At 40.1% G+C, this 24,004-nt stretch overlaps 7 protein-coding genes across 8 annotated transcripts; 2 read left to right on the top strand and 5 right to left on the bottom strand.

Annotated features, from left to right (window-relative positions):
• Nucleotides 1-1,601: 1,601 nt before the first annotated feature.
• Nucleotides 1,602-2,155, bottom strand: LOC106375105. Its single transcript, XM_013815002.3, has one exon. The coding sequence runs from the start codon at nucleotides 2,090-2,092 to the stop codon at nucleotides 1,736-1,738; it is 357 nt and encodes a 118-aa protein (XP_013670456.2). The 5' UTR covers nucleotides 2,093-2,155; the 3' UTR covers nucleotides 1,602-1,735.
• Nucleotides 2,156-3,164: 1,009 nt separating this feature from the next.
• LOC125577771 (subtilisin-like protease SBT1.4) lies at nucleotides 3,165-5,910 on the bottom strand. The gene has a single exon (XM_048739559.1). The coding sequence runs from the start codon at nucleotides 5,715-5,717 to the stop codon at nucleotides 3,387-3,389; it is 2,331 nt and encodes a 776-aa protein (XP_048595516.1). The 5' UTR covers nucleotides 5,718-5,910; the 3' UTR covers nucleotides 3,165-3,386.
• A 221-nt stretch (nucleotides 5,911-6,131) lies between these two features.
• Nucleotides 6,132-8,945, bottom strand: LOC106348669. Its single transcript, XM_013788455.3, has 6 exons — nucleotides 8,707-8,945; nucleotides 7,984-8,493; nucleotides 7,644-7,916; nucleotides 7,468-7,570; nucleotides 7,266-7,384; nucleotides 6,132-7,188 (listed from the first exon to the last, which is right to left on the bottom strand). The coding sequence occupies exons 2-6, from the start codon at nucleotides 8,479-8,481 to the stop codon at nucleotides 6,280-6,282; spliced, it is 1,902 nt and encodes a 633-aa protein (XP_013643909.2). The 5' UTR covers nucleotides 8,482-8,493; nucleotides 8,707-8,945; the 3' UTR covers nucleotides 6,132-6,279.
• A 947-nt stretch (nucleotides 8,946-9,892) lies between these two features.
• On the top strand, nucleotides 9,893-11,375 carry LOC106380532 (sm-like protein LSM1B). The gene is made up of 5 exons (XM_048739544.1): nucleotides 9,893-10,205; nucleotides 10,515-10,583; nucleotides 10,680-10,795; nucleotides 10,888-10,950; nucleotides 11,043-11,375. Exons 1-5 carry the CDS (start codon nucleotides 10,145-10,147, stop codon nucleotides 11,118-11,120), a joined length of 387 nt encoding a protein of 128 aa, XP_048595501.1. The 5' UTR covers nucleotides 9,893-10,144; the 3' UTR covers nucleotides 11,121-11,375.
• Nucleotides 11,376-12,486: 1,111 nt separating this feature from the next.
• LOC106348676 (nuclear pore complex protein NUP107-like) lies at nucleotides 12,487-19,672 on the top strand. Its single transcript, XM_048739511.1, has 24 exons — nucleotides 12,487-12,739; nucleotides 12,859-13,226; nucleotides 13,376-13,445; nucleotides 13,524-13,639; nucleotides 13,799-13,830; nucleotides 13,924-14,049; nucleotides 14,505-14,663; nucleotides 15,065-15,157; nucleotides 15,248-15,415; nucleotides 15,486-15,584; nucleotides 16,058-16,284; nucleotides 16,369-16,426; nucleotides 16,503-16,591; nucleotides 16,794-16,919; nucleotides 17,028-17,150; nucleotides 17,334-17,432; nucleotides 17,529-17,717; nucleotides 17,864-18,035; nucleotides 18,125-18,275; nucleotides 18,387-18,589; nucleotides 18,720-18,861; nucleotides 18,981-19,141; nucleotides 19,272-19,388; nucleotides 19,466-19,672. The coding sequence occupies exons 1-24, from the start codon at nucleotides 12,660-12,662 to the stop codon at nucleotides 19,535-19,537; spliced, it is 3,240 nt and encodes a 1,079-aa protein (XP_048595468.1). The 5' UTR covers nucleotides 12,487-12,659; the 3' UTR covers nucleotides 19,538-19,672.
• LOC106348684 (peroxisomal (S)-2-hydroxyacid oxidase GLO4) lies at nucleotides 19,661-22,161 on the bottom strand. 2 transcript variants are annotated; one of them, XM_048739520.1, is made up of 12 exons: nucleotides 21,916-22,161; nucleotides 21,561-21,702; nucleotides 21,329-21,453; nucleotides 21,208-21,254; nucleotides 21,030-21,107; nucleotides 20,821-20,945; nucleotides 20,673-20,730; nucleotides 20,529-20,591; nucleotides 20,378-20,447; nucleotides 20,193-20,293; nucleotides 20,008-20,112; nucleotides 19,661-19,933 (listed from the first exon to the last, which is right to left on the bottom strand). In XM_048739520.1, the coding sequence occupies exons 2-12, from the start codon at nucleotides 21,698-21,700 to the stop codon at nucleotides 19,754-19,756; spliced, it is 1,092 nt and encodes a 363-aa protein (XP_048595477.1). In that variant the 5' UTR covers nucleotides 21,701-21,702; nucleotides 21,916-22,161; the 3' UTR covers nucleotides 19,661-19,753. The 2 variants fall into 2 exon arrangements, with proteins under 2 accessions (XP_048595477.1, XP_048595480.1); XM_048739523.1 differs by lacking the exon at nucleotides 21,916-22,161 and having other exon boundaries at nucleotides 21,030-21,114; nucleotides 21,329-21,607.
• A 67-nt stretch (nucleotides 22,162-22,228) lies between these two features.
• Nucleotides 22,229-23,582, bottom strand: LOC106348713 (trihelix transcription factor ASIL2). The gene has a single exon (XM_013788513.3). It carries the CDS (start codon nucleotides 23,329-23,331, stop codon nucleotides 22,396-22,398), a length of 936 nt encoding a protein of 311 aa, XP_013643967.2. The 5' UTR covers nucleotides 23,332-23,582; the 3' UTR covers nucleotides 22,229-22,395.
• Nucleotides 23,583-24,004: the final 422 nt, after the last annotated feature.

Below are 24,004 nucleotides of genomic sequence, written 5' to 3'. Positions count from 1 at the left end.
CCCATCTGACAATTGTTGCTGAAGTCAGACCAGACAGGCAGAAGAAAAATCACATTTTCAATTTGAATTAGTTAGAAAAATGTTTGGTTTTATACGCAGGGTTCAATATATTATGTGGAATCAAATCGGTTAGTTTCGGTTTAGGATCAATGTAAAGACATAACTAAGAGAAGGTGGTCACAAATGATGGAATATGATTTGCGTATTAGGGTTCTGTCTCAGCCATGACTTGTCCATGTGGAATTGTTTGCGCTGCCGTTTACTCTCTTCACATGTATATCATTCCGGTTTTCTCTTTTGTCTTAATAGAGAAAAGACAACCCGCTTTGGGTCGACTTTAATGTTTTGGACTAAAAGAAACATTTTGGGTTTATAAACCCAATGATTTTTCTCTTCTTTACATTTTTAAACCCAAAAGCCTTTGTCAAATATACAGATATTCAGTTTTAGAACAGACACTGATTTGTTATTTTCAAACACATTAGGTTTTAGAACGTTTAACAAAGCCGTAATAACTATCAGAGTTCGAATCTCTGTTTTGGAAGAATTATTTACGTTCGTTACAGAATTTTCATGCTAAATAAAGAAATAGATATTCATTATGTGTTGTGTATTTCACATGCAGTAGGTGTTAAAAAAGAAGAAGAAGATATGTGGTTGATTTTTTTTCATCAGTTGGATGGTCGACAAAAATGACAATTGGTTGGACTTAACTGCATAAAATTTTACATAAAATTTAGACAGTAGTTTTTTTTTTAACTTAACTGTATGTATTGTAGTTTTAAAATTTAGTGGTACGACAAAAAAATTTCAATAGTTTAGAACATGATTGGTACTTTTAAAAATTCTAAATCAAATTTAAAGGTAAAAACAGTTCCTATAGCCCAACAAATCATCAACAGGTGTCAGAAACCATAGCTAACTTTACAACATGAAATATAGGATTCAACGGAGTCGGACTCCAGTGAAAGTGAAAATGACTGCAAAATTGGATATCTCCTCATAGGTACTTGAAATGAGTTTTTTTTTTTGGAACTGTTACTTGAAGTGAGATTTCAGTTAGTTCCTGATAAATATATTTCAATTGGTGCATACTATTTTCACACTTAAAATAAAAATAATTAATTCATTAAAAAACTTTCTTATAGCTTTTTTTCTTGATTTTTTTTTACTAAATCTGATGCGTTGTATTTTAAAGAACAAAAGGTTACAAATGTTAAGCCAAAGCTAAATTAAGAACATACACTGAAAAAGATAGAGAGAAAACAAGGTACCTTAGTTGCGAGAGTGGTTGTGGCCAGCAGAAGTTCCACATCGGCTACGAGGACCACGTCTTCCATGACTTTTAACTGTTGTCTATTCTAATCTGTGTAGAACTCTTTGTGTTAGGTTAGTTGGCCCTGAAGGCCTCATTGTTTTCAAAGCTCAAAAACATTTGCACCACAAGAACCGACATATCCTCTAAGTCAATGCCTCAAATCCAAATTGTATATCAGCAAAGACTTATTTGTTTATCAATTGGTTACTCTTACATCCCAAGTCTCTTCCCCTGATTCAATTATTCCACGTGTTTTTAATTTTCTTTTCTTTTGTGACAGAACTGTTAAATATAAATTTATTTTACTACACCTACTTTTCATAAGAAATTCAAAGTAGTATAATAGGAAATTCTGAAAAATAGTACAAAGGTAATTAATTACTTTGAAACTATTAAAAATTAACTTGAAAATTTTAGCTAAACAAGAAAAAAACGTTGACCAGACACGGGACAGAAAGATAGCCCCAAGCCCGGAGCGGCAAAAGCAGCCGTTTCCACCGTCATCCGCTGCTGGATAGTTGCAGCTCCGGCGTCAGCAAACTCCTGCGCCACGTTACGATAATACCCTTTGATCATCTTCACGAGCTTGACATAGTACAGTCTCAGCCACTTGAACTTCATCCTTCTCACCACCCTCTTGAGCGAGAATCTCCCACGTGGCCCACTGTTTCTTCCGCCAAGACGTACAACTTGCGGCTTACGCCGACGAAGATAGACCTTCCGGCGACTTGACGGCCATCGGAACGCGGAGGTGATGAATGAATGTGTATCCATTGGGTCCTCACGAGAGAGTTTTGTTGATGAGGAAAGAAGTATATAGAGAGAGGGTATATGGAGTAAAGATTGAGAAACTTATATATAGAGAGACTAGTGTCACGAAATTAGTTATGTGGTCAATTACGGCTTATGTGACATATTACGTAATTCCCGTAAACTAATATATTTTATGTCCAAATCATAAACTATTTATAGTTCTTTTGTTTGTTATATAAACAATACACAGTTTATCTATATGCTTAGGGGATCAGGGGATGACCTATATATCACGACATTTCAGCTGTACCACATATATTGATGTTCTTGTGTGTTGAGACGATATAATTTTTTAAGATTAAATTACTATTTTTTGGGGGGTAAACATACAAGATTTGTTTGAATGTCTTGTCTCCGCTAACTGACAATATGTTATTTATGTGCTACATGAATCATGTTTGTGTGCTCTTAGTTAAAGCTGTTGCTCGGTTATTACAGACACAGTTTTGCACTATCGGCATAAGCAAGATGCTTGGATGACCTATATATATCACAACATTATATTGATGTTCTTGTGTAAAGATACAAGATGCTTTTGGGTTCTTGTCTCCTCTCGAGTTAATTAACAAATGTTGTATATTTAAGAAATGATTTGCTTTGGTTATTTCGTTTCGTATTAAAAGTGCAAATGATTATACATTTAAGAAAAGTAAGTAGATAAGCTTAGCAAGACAAAAGTAAAAGCCAAGCTATGCGTTGGTACAGAACACGACACTATAGTTACGTTAGCTCTAGGGACCGCTTTTGTCTCTATTATATAAGAAAGTCAACTTCAAAGCAATTATGTAGGTACTAGTGAGAACCATTCACCCGGGAAAAGTATGTGTTTCTTGACTCCTCTTTAGTTTTTTGTGTGCGTTAATTCATGGACGGCTAATGTTCCTTTATTTATTTATGGTTTTGATGTTGAGTGTTGTTGACTCTATTGCTAGATTGCTCTCTTGTGTGTACAATTTCGATTTATCTTCTACCTTTCCCTATTTAAAGTATTCAGTATTCACCGAATCAAATGTTTAAGTTATTGATTAAAATGTATAGAAAACGACGCTTTTTATTTTGTTTAATCTTTTATCGAAATCGACTTTTATTACACAAACATTTCACAATGCAAATTGATTTTTCCGCTCATTCACCCAAGAGTAAGAGCTCAACAATGAGTAAACTGATCAGCCCAATTCACTATAGGCCCATGAACAAGCCCAATTTCTTTTTTTTGATGAAAAATAAAAAAGCAGAGCCCAACGTCAATCATCAATCAGAATTGACTGTACAGTGCGCCCTGGCTCCATTGAACGGCCACCGGACTCTTGACGACGTGTTCACCGTCTGTCCACTCAATCGACCCGAACTCATGACCCGGAACGGATCCAACTCCGCCTCCAAGCACAACGCTCTTAAACGTCACTTCGTACTCCATCTCCCTAGTCTCTTTACTAAACGCAAGCTTGCTCGGAGACACATCGATCTCCACATTCGCCGGAGCCTTAACTCCGACTTGATACACCGCGTCAACATTGCTCCCCACGTTCTTAACAACTCTCCTGTACTTAACAACATCGACACTCGATCCGAAAACGACGGAGAAAGACGGGTAATTGAGATCCCCGGCGGTTCTAAGCTTGCTCGTCTCACAAGCGTCGTAAAGACTCGGATCTTGAAGGAACACTAGAATCCCCGGGAACTCGTACCCCACGGCGCAGAGGAACGCGACGTACTCTTTCGCGTCGAGGTCGTAAATCAAACCGGGATTCAACGCTTTGTTCGGATCCACGTGTCCCGCTCCGTGGATGAACGAGTTCGACGATTCACCGGTGGCGAGATCCTCGATCGGTTCCCCGGAGTTTTCGGTGTCGTAAGCGGTTGTCACGAGCGCGGATTTGATCGCCGCCGGGGACCAATCGGGGTGAGCTTTACGGAGGAGAGCGGCGAGTCCGCTCACGTGCGGGCACGACATCGATGTACCGGAGATGATGTTGAATTTGACTCGTCTCGGGTCGATATCTAAATCGGTTGGACCGACCATTCCGGTCCAACCGGCTAATATATTAACACCTGGCGCAATCACGTCCGGTTTGAGGATAACCGGTGTTATATGATTTGGTCCACGGCTAGAGAAGGCTGCGACTCTTGGAGAAGGAGGAGACGGGCCGATCAAAGTTCCCAAGAAGCTGATCGTTGCGGTTGGAGAGTTTGAGTTTTTGATGTAGTCGCGGATTTGATCTCCGGCTTTAGCTCCGACCATCGTCGCCGGGACGAGATGCGAATCGGCGGTGAGTTCTTCGCCGCTTTCAGCTGTGTTCGCGAGAATCATCCCTGCTCCGCCGCCGATCTTGACGGCGCTTCCTTTCTCGACTCTTGCGTTTCCTCCTCTATCACAGAGAACGATCTTCCCTTCCACCAGCGACGAGTTCAGCTTCCCGGGGTAGCACAATCTGCTCCCGCAGTCGCCGGAGTACACCAGAGGAATCTGAGAATCAGGGAGAGGCTCTCCGGCGTAGAGCGACGTTCCGGTGAAGACTTTCCCGTCTCCGGTGTTCGCGTTCGCGGTGAACTCTCTATCCACCGTCGACGCACCGACGGTTAGGATCCAAGGAGCGATATTAGTGGCGGTTTGCGGTCCAGGACCCGAGTTTCCAGCGGAGCAAGAAACGACGATGCCGTGACGCATCGCTCCAAACGCTCCGATCGCGATAGAGTCTTTATGATACTCCGGAGCGAAGCCGTTAGCGCCAACGGAAAGAGAGATGACGTGGACACCATCCGCAACGGCCTGATCCATAGCCGCGAGGATATCCGAATCGTAACAACCTCCAGTCCAACAGATTTTGTAAGCAGCGATTCTCGCCTTCGACGCCATCCCACGCGCCACGCCTCGCGCGTATTGGTACAAACTCGCGTTGACCACAACGGATCCTGCCGCGGTTGACGCGGTGTGCGTCCCGTGACCTGCTGTATCCCTCGGCGATTTGGATTCCTCTGCGTGCTTTGATCCGTTGCGGTGCGTTAGGTATCCCTGGTAGAACGCTCGAGCTCCGATGAGCTTCCGGTTGCAGGAGGACGCCGGGAAGTCAGGTCCGATCTCGCACGCGCCTTTCCATGTGGAAGGAACGGGATCGAGACCTGAATCGGAGAAGCTAGGATGCTCCGGCCAGATTCCGGTATCGAGAACGCCGACGATCACGTCTTCGCCGTAATTGGAGTTGCTCCAGAGACCGGAGTTATCGGAGAAGCCGAGGAAGGCGGGGGTGTGAGTGGTGTGGATCTCACGCGCCTGATCTGGTATTAGGGAGATGACGGAAGGGTGGCGACGGAGAGCGGAGGTCTGGGAAGGTGAGAGACGCGCGGAGAAGCCGTTGACGGCGCGTGAGTAGGAGTAGAGGAGAGTCGCGGGTTGGGGAGAGGATGGGAGGGAGCGGAGGAGAGAGTTGTGCCAGTGGCTGTGGGAGGAGAAGAGAGAAGGCTTGTGAGATCCTTGCACATGGACGATGTATGACTCTAAGCCATCCCAGGAAGATGATGACGATGAGAAACAGAGGAAGAGAGAGAAAACGATTAAGACGGAGGAGAGAGAGAGCTTCGCGGCCATTGCAATGGCGATGGATGAAGAAGATTCGATAGTTTTGTGACGTATTTATTTAATTAGCCTTCGTCTGTATGCCACGTCAGCAATATATGAATAATTGGTGCCAAATGCGTCTCCCAAGAGATAACATGTGATGTTAGTATATGTTACTATATGTTAAAGATTTAAAAAATCGATTAATAGTAGAAGTATCAACGAGTAGACGTGCGTCACATTACTGCGATCTCATTTGATATTGACACGAGGATAAAGAAGAATCTTGAGGTTATACAAAAGTGGCAGGTAGGAGTATGACAAAATGACGAACCAATAAGAAGCAAACGCGGCATAAGCAATTATCGAAAGATTCAAAACTTCGAAAGCTCATCATTACAAAGTTATATTACATACATAGTTTGTTTGCTTAAGAAACAAAGGTTGAACAGGATCGAAAAATAGCATTCCATGTGTAGTTATTTATATAAACAAACAGAAGAAAACTTTCTTAGAGGTAATAGTCAATAAGACAAGTATTTACAACTGCAAATGCACAAAAAAAGGAACTAAAACACGAACATAAGCAGCTTCAAGGCTGTTCCTGTTCGAGTGTTAGCTCTTGTATCAGCTTTTCGAGCTGTCGTCTGTAAACAGGCATGAAGTGATCGCTTATCATCCTCTGCGATAACCTCACCTTACTATACAATGACCTCGGAGTCAGAAAGATTCCTACTCTTCCCTCCTCCACCGTCTCCACTGTCTCAGTCCTTTCCAACGCATCTTCTTCTTCGTTTGCCTCTACAGCCTCAGGCCGGACCGTGACAATGTGCATGATCTTCCCTGGCGGGAGGAACCTGTGAGATTCTTTCATCTCAGGCGTCCTGATCTCCGGCTGAGCCACACCCGCCTCTGCGATCACAGCTTCCTCTTCCTCTTTGATCTCTTTCGCCACATCAGCTTCTTCTTCAGGCAGCTCTGAAGAGTCTTCGTTGTACAGGTCATGCTCCAGCTGCTGCCACAGCTCAGCTTCAGTCATACGCTCTTGCCGTGTTTCGATATCGTCTGGATCCTCACACTCGTCAAGATCAGTTGCTCCAAGACTAGCAGATGTTGCATCATAACTAGAACACTCAGCTTCTTCGCTCATGGAATTGCTACTCGTGGTAACAACAAGAGGATCTGAAGCTGCTTCTGAAGAATCTATCTGATGTTCCGAGTTCGGTTGAGTGGCATTGGCTCTACGCCTTGGTCCCATACATGACCAAGAAGATAAGCTTAGTGCAGGACGGGTCAGCATACTCTGAGCTCTCCTCATCACAACCTGCGTGCCGCTAGACACTGGGCGTAACATAGCACCAGCACCAGCAACTTTTGCTTTGGCAGTGGCCATAGACGGAAGACGCGATCCTAAAGCCGTCGCTGAACGATAAACAGTGCTGAGGATTCGAGTCCTTTCAATCTGATTCCTCAGATCATTTAGCCAAGCAGATGCTGTTACCTGAAGAAAATACAAAAATAAAGTGAATAAATGAAGAACTGTCAAGGCATATAATCTAAGAGTTTAGGAAGCTAAACCTCAGCGCGTAAGTCATCAACTGACGCAGCAGAAAATGTAGGAACCAGATCGGCTCCATTAATCACAGTTACAATGAAGTCGTTCCCGGAGTCAGCTAACTCCCAAGTCATACAAGCAGCTAAAAGAACACATGAAACAAAAAAAAAACTCAGTCTTATATCTTTGAGAAGGTATCAATAGATGTAACTGAAGACAAAAAACCTGGGGCAAATGTAACACAAGAAGCTGTAGAGAGCATCTTCTGCTCCCTCAATATATACGTTAAAAGAGCAGCCGTTCCACCACCCAAAGAGTGCCCTACAATCTACCAACAAAACGCTTATAAGGCAAGACACAATCTCTAGTTTGAGACGAGGGCTTTTTAGAGAGTGTCCTACCTTGATTTTATAATCTGGATACTGCTCAAGACCCTTGAGAAGACAAGGAGTAGCAAGTTTAGCTATACACCTAGCAGCAGCAACCATACCACAGTGAGCATACCCTAAGACCAAATTGCTGACCCCACTCTCGTTCACAACAGTATGATGAAACGGCACTATTCCTCCTGTAGCAGCCGTCAACGTGTCCTTAATGCTATGCGTGCCACGTATCAACAACAGAAAACATTTTGAATTGTGATCAACAAGAACCGTATAAGCCGGCTTCAATATCTGCATCAAAATTAATCCTCAGCTTCCATGTTCGAAAAAACCGTCTTAAGTTAATTTATAAACTTACCCCAGCTTTAGGTTCGTGAATGAGAACGTTGTCCTTTACAAACCCAGTCTCTTCCAAGAACAAAGGAAACGGCTTCTTGGAGAAGTGCCAACACAAAGTCAACAAGTGCAAATAGTACTTAAGCTCATCGGCTACTTCTGGTCCTTTAAGCTCTACACTATCTTCACCACCAAAGACACGATCCACATGTAGTAGCCCCTGCCTCTTGATGAGGAAGTTAATACCAAAGGCGAGATCACCAATAGGCCACTTCCCTAGAGTCTCGGAGTAAGTAAAACGAAGAGTCTCAGAGAGTGTTGAAATAGTCTCGAGCCAAGTGGCTGGAGCTTGAATAAGTCTATGCGAAACACGATCAATCCTCAAAGCAGCACCACGGCTAGTAGAAGAAGAAGAAGCTTCGGAGCTCTCATCGTCGACACCGGCGATTAGCTTCCGGTTTAATGTGTAGTATAGAAGAGCAGCTGCTCCAGCTGCTGTAGCCATAGTTGCAGTTGCCATGATCAATTTATCCTTAAGAAACATTAATGAGAGACCAAACTCAGTCTAAGACAAAGTCACAAAACAAAACTGATCTAACTACATAGGATCACCTAGAGATCTTAAAAAACATCTAAAGTTTGAAACTTTCGGAGATTAACATGATCTATTGCAACGGATCAGGATCTGTGAGCTAAAGACACATAACGACAAAAAAAACCTAAATCTCCAGCAAGAGAATCGAACCTGGGATGTGAAGATGGGATCGTGACTTTGGTTTTAGGGTTTTAGAGTGGTGTGGAGGATAAGGTTGGTTGGTTGCTTGGTTGTGTACGATTATTATCTCGGTCTGAAGGGGACTTTCTCTCCGATGATGATGATGATAGATTAGATTAGATAGGTACAATACAAAAGTGTGAATTGATTTTTGATTTGCTTTAAGTAAACTGCGACGCGTTTTTGTGCTGCTGAGCAAACGCCGCGTAGTTTCGCGCCGCCGTGAACTGGTGATGACGTGGCGAGATGTAGTTGGATCGCCTAGCTTTCCCACCGCACCTAGTGAGTGGAGTATTTTCTTATTTGTAAAGTGTATGAAGTATTTGAGGTCAAATACAATGCTCTACTCCTTTTTCAGTTGCATAATAATTGAAGTTTAAGAAAAAAAAAACTGTTTCAAAAATATTTACAGTTTTAATTTTTATTTGGTAAAAAATTAATTTTTAATTTGAAATTTCTAACCAGTTACATAATGTATTTTTCTCTTTTTGGTCACAAAAATAAACCACAAGGAGAAAAATGACCAAAATATTTCATTTAATAGGTAAAAAGACCATAATACCCTAGATATATATATATAAAAAAATTTAAAAATTTAATTTTTTTTATAGTTTTAGATCGAACTTTTTTATAAGAAAAAAAATTTCGAATTTTTTTTACTTTTTTTTTAAATTTTCTTTTGTACTTTTAAAATAAATTTTGAAACTATTTTTATTTTTTTTTTCAAATTTTTAATTTTTATTTTATTTTATAAAATTTTAAATTTTAAATCTCAATCCTAAATCTCCACCCCTTAACTCTAAACCATAAAGTTTAGATTAGTTAATCCTATGAGTATAAGTGTATATGTACATCTTTAATGAAACATTTTGGTTATATTGATCTTTAGAGTCTATAGTTGTAACAAAAAAAATTTTAATGTTATTTTAGGGTATTTTCTTTTATTTAACTTAAATAAATTATACTCTTTCTGTTTTACAATATTTTGATTCATTGCACAAAAATTAAAATAAATATATTTTTTCTAGAAAATAACTTATAAATATAATTTAAAAATTATTCAATCAATTAAAAAATTAATTATAAAATTTAATTGGTTACACAGTTTTGAGTAAAAATAATATAAATATATCAAAATTTCGTACCTGTGTGCGCAAGGAAGTTTATTTTTTCTTACAAACGCGTGTCCGCGTTTCAATCTGGAGTAGAAAGTCTCAACCTTGTTATCGTTTCCTTACACTGAACCCTTTGGTCCACTCAAAACCCTAACCTAGATTTTTCTTTTCTTTCCGCCTTCTGAACGCGTTCAATTAGCCAATCCTTTTTTTTTCCTAATCTGGAATCTGAAAACATTTTTATTATCGCTTCTTCTAAGTGCTACTCCTCTGTTCGGGTAGAGTCAGTGACGATGTCTTGGGCTGGTCCTGAAGATATATATCTTTCAACTTCACTCGCCAGCTACCTTGATAGTAATCCATCTCTCTTCCTCTCTTGTTTACGCATTCGTTGAATTGTATGTATGTACAGATAGTACTCAAGGATATGGCATGGTAGCTCTAATTGTATATGAGAGCTTAATCTTGCAGACAGTTCAGTGTCTTTTGTCTTTGATTTTGACTTCTTATTGTTAACTAGTTTGTCAACGATCTTCGTTTTGTAGTTTTTTTTGGGAATGTGGGTTTATTCTCAGTCTTATGTGGAGTTGTTTGCTTTTAAAATAATGTGCATCAGTTACTTATGAATGTTGGCCTCTGCTCTTGATGATGATGATGATGTAGGAAAGATACTTGTGCTCCTTAGAGATGGTAGAAAGCTAATGGGAACGCTCCGTTCATTTGATCAATTCGGTATTCACTTTTATATTTTGATTTCTCCTATCTTTGTGATAGTTTTAGTAGTGGGAGAGAGAGAGAGAGATTAAAAGCATGATTTGAAATACACAGCCAATGCGGTTTTAGAAGGTGCGTGCGAGAGGGTAATAGTTGGTGAGCAATACTGCGACATTCCTTTAGGCCTCTATGTTATCCGTGGAGAGAATGTTGTTCTGATTGGTGACCTTGTAAGCCTTCTCCTTGTTTATATTTTTTTTTTCCTGTTATCTCACTTTCGTATGTTTTAGTTCATTGATTTTGGTCTTATGATATGTGTTAGGACACGGAGAGAGAGGAGCTTCCCCCAAATATGGTTCGCGTCTCAGAGACAGAGATTAAAAGGGTAAGGCACCACAACATAAGAGTTACAAAATTGGTTGTCCCTTATGTTTCCTGATGATTTGGTTCTGGGGGGCTCTGTGTACTATGGTGTAGGCTCAAAAGGTGGAGAGGGAAGCGAGTGAACTGAGAGGAACAATGAGGAAGAGAATGGAGTTTCTTGACTTTGACTAAGCCTTGATTGTATCCCCTATTCATTTTTTGGCTTGATGCTCTGCTCTGGCTCGCAAGATTTATGAGGAGCCTTTCTGGTGTGTTGGATGGTAGAGATGTTGATTTTGGGGACTGATGTAGTAGGTCTCATTTTTCATTTTTGGAAGAATATGACAGAATAAGTCTTGTGATCTATAAATATTACCTTTTTACTAAACTTTGAATGGGTTTGACAAGAAGACCTAAGACTTCTTTTTAGTAAAGCTGTGGAGAAAAGCTGTGTGATCTTTTTGGCTAACACTTGCAAACAAACACCATTGTTGATACTTCATACATAACAAAACTACACACACAACAGCGAAATGGAGCCAAAGAATTGAGGAGACGTGTCCCATTGTGGGATCTTCATGGTAAAAATATTGGTATTTTTTGATCAATCAGGACTCTGGTTAAAAGAAAATTGCTTCGATGTCAGGCAACTTATCCACCCTTGCCTGGTGTAAATCCACAATCTTGAGTACGGTCCAGGACATTAATCTGTATTATCTTTTTGTAATCAAAATTACCTGTGGATAAGAACGTACTAATTTGGTGAAAAGATTTTGAAACTATTATGATAATCGTCACCCCATGGCGCGCCATCTTTGAAGATAAAACAACTAGTTTAAACCCAACCCGCTTTTGATCAGCTGTTTTGTAAGAGCATCTCTAATGTATATCTTTATATTTTCCTCTAAAATAAAGATTTCTATTATAGAGTTGAATTTGCTCCAATGTATGTTTCTATAATAAAGTTTCTCTATTTTAGAGAAAAATATAGAAGAATCTTACATTTTACATCTATATTTAGAGATGAAAATAACAAATCTTTATATTTTTCCTATAAATAGAGGAACTCTATTATAGAAGCATACATTGGAGTAAATCCACCTCTATAATAGAGTTTCTCTATTTTAAAGAAAAATATAGAGATAAAAATAGAGGTAAGTTGAAAATGGTCTAAGCAGACGTTTGTATGGAGAGAACGAAACTCATATAAACAACCGCAACATGCGAGCTGCCCCATCAAATTTGTGGACAAGATGGTCAGTCACTTGGTTCGAAACCAGCAAGATCTAACCCCATATAATCCATTTTTTGATTCTTTAAACTTAAAACAGTAGCACTTGATGTACAAAGTTTTGATTGAATAAAATTTTACATTCTTTCACAAAAAAAAAAAAAAATTATTGGCTAATTAATCTGTTTATTTACACTAGTGCCTTTTCAGTTTTGAGTTGAAACGCAGCGTTTTATGCACTTTGCTTTCACGTTTTCCTCCAGTCGCGTGACTGTTCCGTCTATTTAATTACGCTTAAGCCCTTTGACTGACTCGTAAAGTTGAAACGCTGCGTTTTTGGCAGCTTTGCTTTTTCGTTTTAACTCTAGTCGCGTGTAAGTGCTGTCGCCGGCGGAGTCTTTCACTCGACGGAGGATTTTGATAGGGTTTGGACGAGTAAACCTAAACAAACCCTAATCGAACGCTCAAAGCTTCCTCGCCACGTTTCGTTGGTGGAGAAGATGGAAATGGATATGGACACTTCTCCCAGCTACTTCGACCCCGAGGTCCTCAGCGCCAGAGATCAATTCCGTCGCTACCGGTAAACATTCCGACTACTCCTTCCCTCGATTCGGTTAACTAATTCTCGATCCTCTAGGTGGCATTGATGCATACAAGCTTCGATTATTGTTTGTTTAAAACGGTGGTTCACATTTGCAGGAAGAGACACTCTACATCGCCGCCGCATGAGGAAGTCTCGAGTCTGAATGTTAGTGAGAATAGGTTGCTGTACGATGGGGATTACATCCATAGTCCGACGAACACTGCCTTGCTTCTTGAGAACATTAAAGAAGAGGTTGATAGCTTTCACACCGGTCTTTACCAAGCAGATCCGATCTCTGCTGCTGTTGCTTCTGCTTCCAGGAGGGAGAGTGGTGGAGATGTAAATGGTGACGACGATGAGGGTATGTTTCGGAGAGTAGAGAGTCAGTCGCTGAAGGCTTGCAAGGCTGAGAATGATGAGTTGGCGGAGAGTGGGGATACGACCTTTGCTCTGTTTGCTTCTTTATTTGATTCTGCTCTTCAAGGTTTGTGTCAGTCTTCTTGTTAAGTATGTTTGTTGTGTTTTTGCATTTGTAATTTTTGGGTGTCTAGGTTTCATTTACTTGGTTGCTAGACTCTCATTTATGTCTGGTTATCACTTATTGTTATTTATTATGGCGTGTTGGTTCTGCAGGACTGATGCCCATTCCGGATCTAATATTGAGACTTGAGGATTCATGCAGGGATGTTTCACAGTCGATTAGGTATGATGAGACCTAAACCGTCAAACTTCTTCAACGTTATCTTTCTTATTCAAACAACTGCGTCGTGTTTCTCTACAGGTATGGATCAGATATAAGGCATCGGGTTGTGGAGGATAAACTTATGAGACAGAAGGCTCAGCTTTTGCTTGGCGAGGCTGCCTCCTGGTCGCTTTTATGGAACCTATATGGAAAAGGTTAGGAAACTCAGCTCCATCTAAATAGTGTTTTGGGCGTTTTGGAATTGGGTATGCATTTTGTCATTTTGATAACTGATGTATGTTAAAGCTGCCATGTAATATTTTCATGTTTACCTAGAGATTGGTATTATTGATGATTCGTCTTTGTTCTTGCAGCTACTGAAGAAGTTGCGCAGGAATTATTTATGGTAATGCATTTTTTCTTATTCCTTTTCCAAATGAAATCATTCCTATTTAGTAAATCTTACGAATGGACTTATGTGTTTGTTTAATGTCGGCAGTCCCCATCAACATCTCATTTGGAGGCTTGTCAGTTTGTTGTAAACGACCATACAGCTCAGCTATGCCTTCGGATAGTCCTGTGGCTGGAAGATCTAGCTTCAAAATCACTTGATTTGGAAAGAAAGGTGGCTATTCCAATATATTCATTTTTAACTATATCCCTTTATCAATGTCACTTCGGAATCATACTTGATTGGTTGATATGCATAGGATCGTTAATAAACTCACTAATTGCAATGTAGTTCCTGTAAATTTTACCACGGCTATAAGTTTATAACTCGTAAGAAGCAGAATTTGAACAGGATAGTAGCTGCTACTTTTTTCGCTAGTAGTCTTTGCTCTCCACCTAGAGAATTGCTTGCTCTGCTTGTATATGATTGGAATTTGAGGAAGTCATAGAGATCAGCTCCACAACATTTTTGCTTCTGAAATTAGAGTCATATGTTTGTGTTTCCTACTTGTCATATATTTAGGGTGTTGGTACTGTTTATGCAAATAATTGCGTGATGAACCCTCAAATTGATAGAGCTGACTAACACTCAAATAGAAATAAGCCCCAAGGAAATATTTATGTTCTTAGGTGCGGGGATCTCATGTGGGTACTTATCTTCCTAACGCTGGAGTGTGGCATCACACACAAAGATACCTCAAGAAAAATGGCTCTGCTGCTGATACTGTACGCCATTTGGACTTTGATGCCCCAACACGTGAACATGCTCGTCTTCTTCCTGATGACAAAGTAAGTCTCGTTCAGCTATGGTTGAAGTTCGGTTTGTTTAGTGCTGATGGTCATGTTTTACTTTTGATTGTATTTGTTCATTTAACAATACACGGTAAACACTAAAAATTGTTGGTGGGACTACCCAGACAGCAATGGATTGTGGATAAATAGGGTTGAAACTTGAAGAAGTTTCCTCAGAGTTGCCACCTTTTTTCATAATTAATATTTAATCCTCTTCTCAGTTATATGTAGCTATTTTGCTTGTTCTAGGGCGTATAACATAGTAATTGTGAGTGCTTCTTTTGTATGGTCGTGGTCGAGCCTCCATATGGATGTCTATATATATAGACTGTGAAGGTCGTTTTTCGTTCTTGTTTTTCTGTTGAACAAAATTAATATTTACAACTTTTCTTTGGCAGAAACAAGATGAATCTCTTCTTGAGGATGTGTGGTTTTTGTTAAGGGCTGGAAGAATAGAGGAGGCATGTGATCTCTGCAGGTCCGCCGGGCAGGTAATATTACAAGGTATATGAATTCTTGTAGGGTAATTATATTACAAAGGTGTGAAGCTATAATGTCGTTTTAAATTTATACTCCGGCAGCCATGGAGAGCTGCAACTCTATGCCCTTTTTCTGGAATGGACATGTTTCCGTCTGTTGACGCACTGGTAAAGAATGGAAAAAATAGGACTCTCCAGGCTATTGAACTGGAAAGTGGCTTTGGCAATCAACTGCGTCTTTGGAAATGGGCTTCGTACTGTGCATCAGAGGTAATGCAATTTCCTGATAGGTTTTCCACTTCATAGAAAATTAACATTGTTTTTATCTTTGTTTCTGAAGAAAATTGCGGAGCAGGATGGCGGCAAACATGAAGTTGCTGTTTTTGCAAACCAATGCAGCAACCTGAACCGCATCTTGCCAATTTGTACTGATTGGGAGGTAAAACATGCACACTTGTGTAACCTGATTTTTGTTGAGCATATTTCAACACTGCTTCCTTGGCTGCAATTGTTTTGTTAACTTACATATTTGAACTATTTTTTTCTTGGTTGTTATGGCATATCTCTCAGCATTATAGTTTAGGTCCTGCATGTGTGTCAATGTTGACTTGAATTATCATTCATGAGAAACTTGGCCCCTGTTTATAGATGGATATGTGATCGTTGATAGTAAAACATAAAATCCTAGCTAGTTTTCCAAGCCGCACTTTGACTCCTACTTTCAGGATTTGTAGAAACATTTGCATCAATATGCCATATTGCTATACCTGTTCTCATATCTGTCCTTCCTCTGTAAAATCTTTGAAAAAAAATTGGAAACTGCTATAGTTACTTACATACTTTGTAGCTTAGTCTATGTAGTGCGTTCATTCACATTGTCTTAATCTCATTTCAATGGTGATTTTTCTGCAGTCAGCTTGCTGGGCGATGGCAAAATCATGGCTTGATGTTCAAGTTGATCTAGAGCTCGCCCAATCGAAGCCAGGCTTGACAGAAAAGTTTAGAAGTTGTCTTGATGAAAGCCCTGAAACTATGCAAAATGGTCGTCTGGCTTCACTTGGGCCAGAAGATTGGCCGCTCCACGTTCTAAACCAGCAACCCCGTGACCTTCCTGCTCTTCTTCAGAAACTCCATTCAGGGTATGCATGCAACTATTGAGATATTTATTTTTGTTCTCCCCGTAAATAGTTCCAGCCCAACGTATTGTTTTGTTCCTGGCATAGGGAAATGGTACACGATGCTGTTGTCAGGGGATGCAAAGAGCAGCACCGGCAAATTCAGGTATGGTAGATGCCAAATATATTTCCATCACGCTATAAGAACCATATGTTTTCATCCCTAATACTTTCTTTTGCAGATGACCCTTATGTCGGGGAATATCTCGCATCTTCTTGATATAATATGGTCATGGATCGCGCCCTTAGAAGATGATCAAAGCAACTTTAGGTAGTCAATAGTTTTTACCTAGATAGTTTCACTTGTATTAAAATATTTTGGATATAGTTTTTTTTTTTTTTTTTTTTTTTAAAAAAAAAAAAAAAAAAGATATAGTTTTTTTTTTCGTTAGCACTACGTGTTTACGTAATCAATAGTGTTTACCTATAGCTATATTTTTTATTTAACACAAAATGTTTTATTCATCTGGCAGGCCCCATGGCGATCCTCATATGATAAAGTTCGGTGCTCACGTGGTGCTTGTTCTTAGGTATATGCTTGCCGATGAAATCAAGGACAGGGAGAAGCTCAGTAATGTTGGTGATCTTATTCTTCATATGTGAGTCACTTCGAGTTGGTTCCTCTGCAGTGATAGAGTTCCTTAATTCATGATACATGGCATATTACGCTCAATTGGATTTCTAATGATGTGTTGGAATGCTGCCAGGTATTCGATGTTTCTATTTTCAAAACAACATGAAGAACTAGTAGGAATATATGCGTCTCAGCTTGCTCGTCATCGCTGCATCGAACTTTTTGTACACATGATGGAGCTAAGGATGCATAGCAGGTAATTTCTAACTATTAGATGCTGGATGATAATTATCGGAAGAGAGTTTTATATATTGCATTGTGTGGTTCTCTCAACAAAACATTTATTATGTATGCGGACGAGCACGGTTGGCTGTTACATATTTGTGTATGGCATAAAGTAAATTATTTGACATTTGTTTCCTTCTGCCCTGAACAATAGCGTACATGTGAAGTTCAAAATCTTCCTTTCCGCTATGGAATACTTGCCATTCTCTCACGTGGATGACTCACAAGGAAATTTTGAGGAAATAGTTGACAGGTATTCAAATGGTCCGCTTCCTGGTTTATTGTATGGTAACTGTGAGTTGCATACTTTAGTAAGCTAAGAAAATGCAACTTTATGGAACATTTACAGGGTTTTGTCAAGATCCCGGGAAATCAAACTTGCAAAATATGATCCCTCCGTTGATGTTGCGGAGCAGCATCGTCAACAGAGTCTTCAAAAAGCCATAGCCATTCAGTGGCTCTGTTTTACACCTCCATCTACTATAAAGGATGTCAAGGGTGTTACTTCCAAATTACTCCTGCGTTCTTTGATGCACAGGTACGCTCAATACACGCTGACACATGGAAAGACACTCAATTCCGTTATTGAGATGTTTATGTAAAGAGTCTGCTACTGTCACCAATTCGATTTTTCTTTACTTATGCCTCTGTTTCATGGTGATTTTTTTTTTTACCTCCCTTCAGCAACATACTTTTCCGAGAGTTTGCTTTGATCGCCATGTGGAGGGTGCCTGCAACTCCGGTGGGTGCACACACGCTTCTTAGTTTTCTTGCTGAACCTCTGAAGCAACTCTCAGAGAATCCAGATACACTCGAGGATTATGTTTCCGAGAATTTGCAGGAGTTCCAAGACTGGGTATGCTTCACTTTGCATTTTCTACTTTTAGTTATTCCTTCGATTTAAACGTTAGTGTCTAACTACGTATCTCTGTGTTTTTTTAATAGAATGAATATTATTCCTGTGACGCAAAATATCGCAACTGGCTCAAATTCCAATTAGAGAATGCTGAAGTCACTGAACTGTCAGAAGAGGAAAATCAAAAAGCTGTAGTAGCAGCCAAAGAGACTTTGGATTCTTCTTTGTCACTGCTCCTCAGTAAGTGACGCCAAACTTTATATATATCGTTGACTTGTATGCAAGAAGAGCAGTTTTACATTGGTTGAGAATCCTTCTAAATGTGATAGCTTTGAACCTCATTATGTTTAGGAAAAGACAATCCTTGGTTGACATTTCTCGAAGATGATGTATTCGAATCAGAAGAAAATATGTTCCTTGAGTTGCATGCAACTGCGATGCTCTGTTTGCCTTCTGGTGAATGTTTGTGCCCAGATGCCACTGTTTGCGCGGCATTGATGAGTGCGCTTTACGCTTCTGTCACTGAGGAAGTTGTTTTAGACCGTCAGTTAATGGTACTCCCCTTCATCCAATGTCTTGTTGCATCAGTTCTTTTTTTGACCGTTATTCTTGTTTTGCCTCACCCAGGCCTATATATGTGTGCATGGTCCTGCTATGTATTATTTACCTTGATCTTTGCTGTAGGTAAATGTATCGATTTCATCGAGGGACAGCTACTGCATCGAGGTTGTGCTTCGGTGTTTAACAACTGAGGGTGATGGACTTGGGCCACATAATGCAAATAACGGGGGTATTTTAAGTTCAGTTGCCGCAGCTGCTTTTAAAGGTTGGGATGTCTATGGAACATATCTCGCTTTCACTGTGGCTTACTCCATATAAACTTGGAGATGTTTCATTCGAGACGAAACCACAATAATATAAACAAAACTTAAAATATGACTGCAGGTGAGCTTACCCGGTTCCAGGCAGGTGTTACAATGGATATATCACGCCTAGACGCTTGGTACTCAAGCAAAGAAGGCTCGCTTGAAACACCTGCAACTTATATTGTCCGCGGTCTCTGTAGGAGATGCTGTCTCCCAGAGCTAGTTCTTCGATCTATGCAGGTAAAGCCTCTTATTTGCAACTAGCCTCCTACAGATAATTTTCACGTTTTATTTGCACACATAAGTGAGAACTGTAGAACGCATATTCTTGGTTTGTTGAATTTGCCCTCACTAAACGACATACTTGCAGGTGTCTGTTTGTCTAATGGAGTCGGGAAATCCACCTGAAGATCACGATGAGCTGATTGAGCTCGTGGCTTCTGATCAAACTGGTTTTATCTCTTTATTCAGTCAGCAACAGTTGCAGGTTAGTAATGCTAGATCAGTTTGCAAATTGGTTATTCTTAGAATCTGACAACCCATCTGATGCAATACAAAATGCAGGAGTTTATGTTGTTTGAGAGAGAGTATCGTCTGTCCCAGTTGGAGCTCCAGGAGGAACTTTCATCATCTTGATATTGTTTCATCTTATTACCCTGAGACGGCTTAATTTGGTCGTGTAAATGACGCCATAGCTCTGTTTTCTTTTCAGACCAGAGCTTTCACTTATGAAACTGTATACAATGTGATAATCTGTTGGAAAATCCTTCTCTCATAGGCGTTCATATAAACTATAAAACATCACACAAAGTCCACGCATAGTACTCACTTTCCACAAATGTCTTTTGAGGATCAGAGCATAGATTTAAGTCTATAACTCTCAGTCCTAACATGGTTTCTCGTGATGTTATCAATGGTTGGACAACCAGAAAGAGCCATAGTTAACTCCAACTCATTCTTCAACATCTCTATCACTTTTCTCACTCCATCTTCACCTTTGGCTGCAAGTCCATACACTACAGGCCTCCCTATCTGCATAATCAAACCAAATAGGTCACTACATCAACATAAAACAACCTGAAAGATGCCCAACATTTAAATCTTACAAGAACAGCTTTTGCTCCTAGTGCCAACGCTTTAAAAACATCTGTTCCTCGTCTCACACCTCCATCAAGCAAAACCGGTACCCTCCCTCCAACAACATGAACAATCTGCAGTTTCAAAAAGAAGACCATTGTGTTCATAAAGAAGAATAAGCAAGTTCTTACGTAAAAGCTTTGACGGGTTTTACCTCTTCTAAAACAGTTATAGTAGCTGGTGAATAGTCAAGCTGGCGAGCCCCATGGTTTGATACAACTATTCCATCTACACCAGCTTCAATGGCCTTAAGAGCTGAAAAAATATCATCAAAAATATATTTATTATGTAATACGATACAAGCTATATGTAGATCAGAGTATGACACAAGAACCTTACCGTCTTCACCGGTGAGTATCCCTTTGACAAGAATTGGCAACTTTGTAATAGATCTTAACCATTCAATGTCCTAAAACATTCCAGTTTCAAACATTATAAGTAATGCCTAGTATTCAAGGACACGAACAGAATCAACTCACAAAGATTATACCTTCCAGTTTAAAGAAGCATCAAATGTACTAGAAGCGAAGGCTTCAACACCTGAACCTTCACTCTGAGGAAAAAAAAAGTTATCACGTTAACAACGTGTTATGTTTTCACTTTACATGAACCTTAACTTCAAGCTTCTACTTACAGGTATGACTTCGGTTGAAAATAATCCTTCAAAGTTCCTCAGCTGTGGGGATACCATTCTACAGAACAAAAAAAAATTGAAACATCATTTAACAATCTACTTTTTTTTGTTAGATAGGCTAAACAATGTAGTAAGGGAGAGTGTTAACTTGTTCTTTATATCTGCCTCCCTTCTGCCAAGTTTAGGAACATCAACAGTCAGAACAATGGCCTTGAATCCAGCTTTCTCAGCTCTTTTCACAATCTGTGCAGTTACATCTCGTCTCTTGTACACCTATTAAAGAAACCAAAGTGAACTAAGAACCGATAGGCCTAATGGTAAACAAAAGCAGATAAAAAGTCTAGATTGTGCAGTTACATATATTTGAAGAAACCGAACAGCGTTACAACTAGAAGCAACTTCCTCAATAGTGCATGAAGCCATGTATGATACTATCTGAAAACTCACACAACCACAAAAAAAAGAAAGTATAATCATCACCTTAAAACCCAAAATCAGAATGCAATAACATGTGTTCCAGTAAACACTTTAGTACCATGATGGTGTTACACGTAGCTGCAGCCTTCGCAGTGGCGGTCTCTCCTAACATAATAGACAAATAAAAATCAGTTTCCAAATAGAACAGCTGCATGTACCAACATAGAGTAGACAGAGACCTTGTGGATGAGCCAACATATGCATTGCTGTTGGAGCAATCATGATTGGAGCTGAGATAGGGTAACCTAAGATTCTGGTAGACATATCTATCTTGCTCACATCAACGAGAACCCGAGGACGGAACCTGAACACCAAAGCACACCACATAGCACACAGATAAAAGAAGGGGAGTCCCAAGGTGTTGTAGTGTCACTTACTAAAGCAAAAAGGATACTGATATGGATTTGTTACATGATTCTAGTGAAAGCTTCCACGTTTTCCTTGAGAGTATGTTGATCTTCTGCTCCTCCACTATAAAAATCATAGTACATCTTGGGGAGAGCTCGTTTGGCTAGCTCTTGAAACTCATTCACGTTAACGATTTGATCCATATCTATATAGAATATATCATATTAGAAGAAAGAACACTGAGAGTCACAGAATTATCATTCTTTAAGAGACAAAGGATCATGCTTAAACCAATTATCCATCACCAAACTTGATTCCATCTATCTTGAAATTACAAGAAACAGATATGTATATTGACTGTGATCACTAAAGGGTTGTTGTCATAAGCATAGCTAACTCTAGAACTAGAAGTACTCACATGTGTCTGAACGATGATCCAGAAAGCAAATCCCAGATGCAGAAATAGAACTTGTAAACCAAGAAGGTCAAATATAATCTTTAAAGTCTCTCAAAAGTAAAGTGAAATAGAAAGAAAAAAAAAACACTATCGTTCCGTGTGCTATCGGTGACGCAAAACGACAAACAGCTACTACTGATTAGTCCTTTTTCTTATGCAACTTTTGTAAGATTTGGATCATGCGAATCCTCTAAGCCGTCTAGAGTGTTTATCGACGCAGAGCGAGAGTAGTGTATGTACACAGTGACACCAAGAGATGGAAAAGTATCAACAATTGGCAAACAAAAGAAGAAAAGATTTGGTAAAATATTAATACACACTCATGAAGAAGGTATCTTCTTTTCTAACAATTTGAAAGCTCAAATTCTAATAAAATATGTAGATTACGACCTGAAACCACTAAAACTCTAGTTATCATTGAAGTTGTCTTTGTTATTATTACTAGTGTTTCCCATTCTCCTCCCTTTGCTGCGACAACTCAAACTGAAACTTCACAAAGAAGTGCATCCTCTGCGACTCCAACTCTTTTAAAAACCTCAACCTCTCTTTCTCCATCTCAACCACCTGCTGCAGCTTCGCATTCTCTATTTGCTCGTAAGCTTCACCAAATCTCATGATGGCACTACTCACCTCCCTCCACTTGTTTCCTCCTCCTTGCTTCCTCTGTCGAGGAGGAGGAGGAGGTAGACTGTCGTCCCCACCAGAGTCCTCAGAATGTGAATCAGACACATTCCTCTTCCTCCTCAAAGGCCACCGCTTAGACTCACTAGCATTAACTCCAAAACGCGGCGTTTCAGCCTTACCTTGCTGATGGTAAAGATTCAAACCTCTGCCCATGGGAATACCCATGGGAATATTATGCAACCCTCCTCCTCCTCCTAGTCCACTAGGAGGAGGTGCAGGTGAGATCTTGGCCGTTGAACCAATCAAACGGTCAAGCTTATCGAAGAACACCCAGCTGCTGCTCCGTCCACTTCGTAACTTCTCTTGCTTATACTTCTTCTTAACCGTATCGATCCTGTTCTTGCACTGTACATCCGTCTTGGGAGTCTTACCGTTATCCTCCTCCTTGCTTCTCACCGTCTCCGCCACCTTCTCCCAGTGCTTCTGCTTCAGGTTCCCTCTGCTCAGCTCCATGTGAATCTCCCCCCACGCATCGATCAGAACGCCCGTAGCCTTCTCGCTCCAGCAATCCTCCCTCCCTCCGCCGCCGCTGGATTTGATCGGAAGCAGCGCAAGAGGCGACGCGTCGGGAGTTTTTTGAGGCGGACCTGGGAAAGCAACCGTAACCGTGACTTTTCCGGACGGCGGCGGCGGCGAAGAAGAAGGATCGGGTGAATCGGAGTGAGATCGGATCTGGTCTTCGTCGTCGGCCATCGTGAGAAGGAGATAGGGTTAGGGTTTGTAGCATAATGATCTTTGTTCGGGGGGAGTTAACGGAAAAGGAGACGGCGTCGGTGAGAAGGGGGGGGGACACGTGGAATAACGATACGGGGAGTCTGACGTGTAAGGATGTGATTGGATTAAGGTTTCAGTCACCGGTAAACTTGCAGCCCCACTAACACTATGAGAGTTTTTCTTAACTCTAATTTAAAGCACTTGTTTAAAATCAATGCATGATTCTTCTTCTTCTTCTTTAATCATATACCTGCCTCCCATTCTCAGCATCAAGTTCAAAATAAATAATGATTGTATGTATAGGAGATTTTAATTTAGTATATATATATATTTATCCCTCTCAGCCATGATGACACACTTGTTTATCTAATCACATTTGGAATAGAAGAAACATACTACTTGCTAACCGGTGCTGGTCTTGCGTACAAGTCATATAAGTTTTGATGGTAATAAGTGGTAGATTTTCGTCTGTGGATTCTGCCCGATTCGTGCATACAACAAGCACACAAACTCATAATGATCACTAACTTAGGCTAATATTTGTGTTCATTATTACATGCTTCCATGTAAAACTCTAAAACTGGTATCAGAGCATTCAGTTCGTGCGTATTAATCTTCTTAGTAATCTTCGTGATTTAAAAGCTCTGTGTTA

Source organism: Brassica napus, chromosome A1 (genome assembly GCF_020379485.1).
Source record: "Brassica napus cultivar Da-Ae chromosome A1, Da-Ae, whole genome shotgun sequence".
NCBI lineage: Eukaryota > Viridiplantae > Streptophyta > Magnoliopsida > Brassicales > Brassicaceae > Brassica > Brassica napus.
The sequence above is the reverse complement of the archived record's forward strand: the minus strand, read 5'-3'. Positions and strand labels throughout refer to the sequence as shown.

Bases quoted from the DNA above. Each gene is read 5' to 3' on its own strand.
- LOC106348713 (XM_013788513.3), bottom strand. From the start codon at position 23,331: ATGGCCGACGACGAAGACCAGATCCGATCTCACTCCGATTCACCCGAT.
- LOC106380532 (XM_048739544.1), top strand. From the start codon at position 10,145: ATGTCTTGGGCTGGTCCTGAAGATATATATCTTTCAACTTCACTCGCC. The intron at 10,206-10,514 runs GTAATCCATCTC...ATGATGATGTAG, and splicing joins ACTCGCCAGCTACCTTGATA to GAAAGATACTTGTGCTCCTT. The intron at 10,796-10,887 runs GTAAGCCTTCTC...GATATGTGTTAG, and splicing joins TTGTTCTGATTGGTGACCTT to GACACGGAGAGAGAGGAGCT.
- LOC125577771 (XM_048739559.1), bottom strand. From the start codon at position 5,717: ATGGCCGCGAAGCTCTCTCTCTCCTCCGTCTTAATCGTTTTCTCTCTC.
- LOC106348676 (XM_048739511.1), top strand. From the start codon at position 12,660: ATGGAAATGGATATGGACACTTCTCCCAGCTACTTCGACCCCGAGGTC. The intron at 18,036-18,124 runs GTATGCTTCACT...TTTTTTTAATAG, and splicing joins TGCAGGAGTTCCAAGACTGG to AATGAATATTATTCCTGTGA. The intron at 19,142-19,271 runs GTAAAGCCTCTT...ACATACTTGCAG, and splicing joins TAGTTCTTCGATCTATGCAG to GTGTCTGTTTGTCTAATGGA.
- LOC106348669 (XM_013788455.3), bottom strand. From the start codon at position 8,481: ATGGCAACTGCAACTATGGCTACAGCAGCTGGAGCAGCTGCTCTTCTA. The intron at 7,571-7,643 runs GTAGGACACTCT...TTTTGTTGGTAG, and splicing joins ATCCAGATTATAAAATCAAG to ATTGTAGGGCACTCTTTGGG. The intron at 7,189-7,265 runs GTTTAGCTTCCT...TATTTTCTTCAG, and splicing joins TTGATGACTTACGCGCTGAG to GTAACAGCATCTGCTTGGCT.
- LOC106348684 (XM_048739520.1), bottom strand. From the start codon at position 21,700: ATGGATCAAATCGTTAACGTGAATGAGTTTCAAGAGCTAGCCAAACGA. The intron at 20,731-20,820 runs GTTAACACTCTC...TTTGTTCTGTAG, and splicing joins GAGGCAGATATAAAGAACAA to AATGGTATCCCCACAGCTGA. The intron at 19,934-20,007 runs GTAAGATTTAAA...TTGATTATGCAG, and splicing joins TAGGAGCAAAAGCTGTTCTT to ATAGGGAGGCCTGTAGTGTA.
- LOC106375105 (XM_013815002.3), bottom strand. From the start codon at position 2,092: ATGGATACACATTCATTCATCACCTCCGCGTTCCGATGGCCGTCAAGT.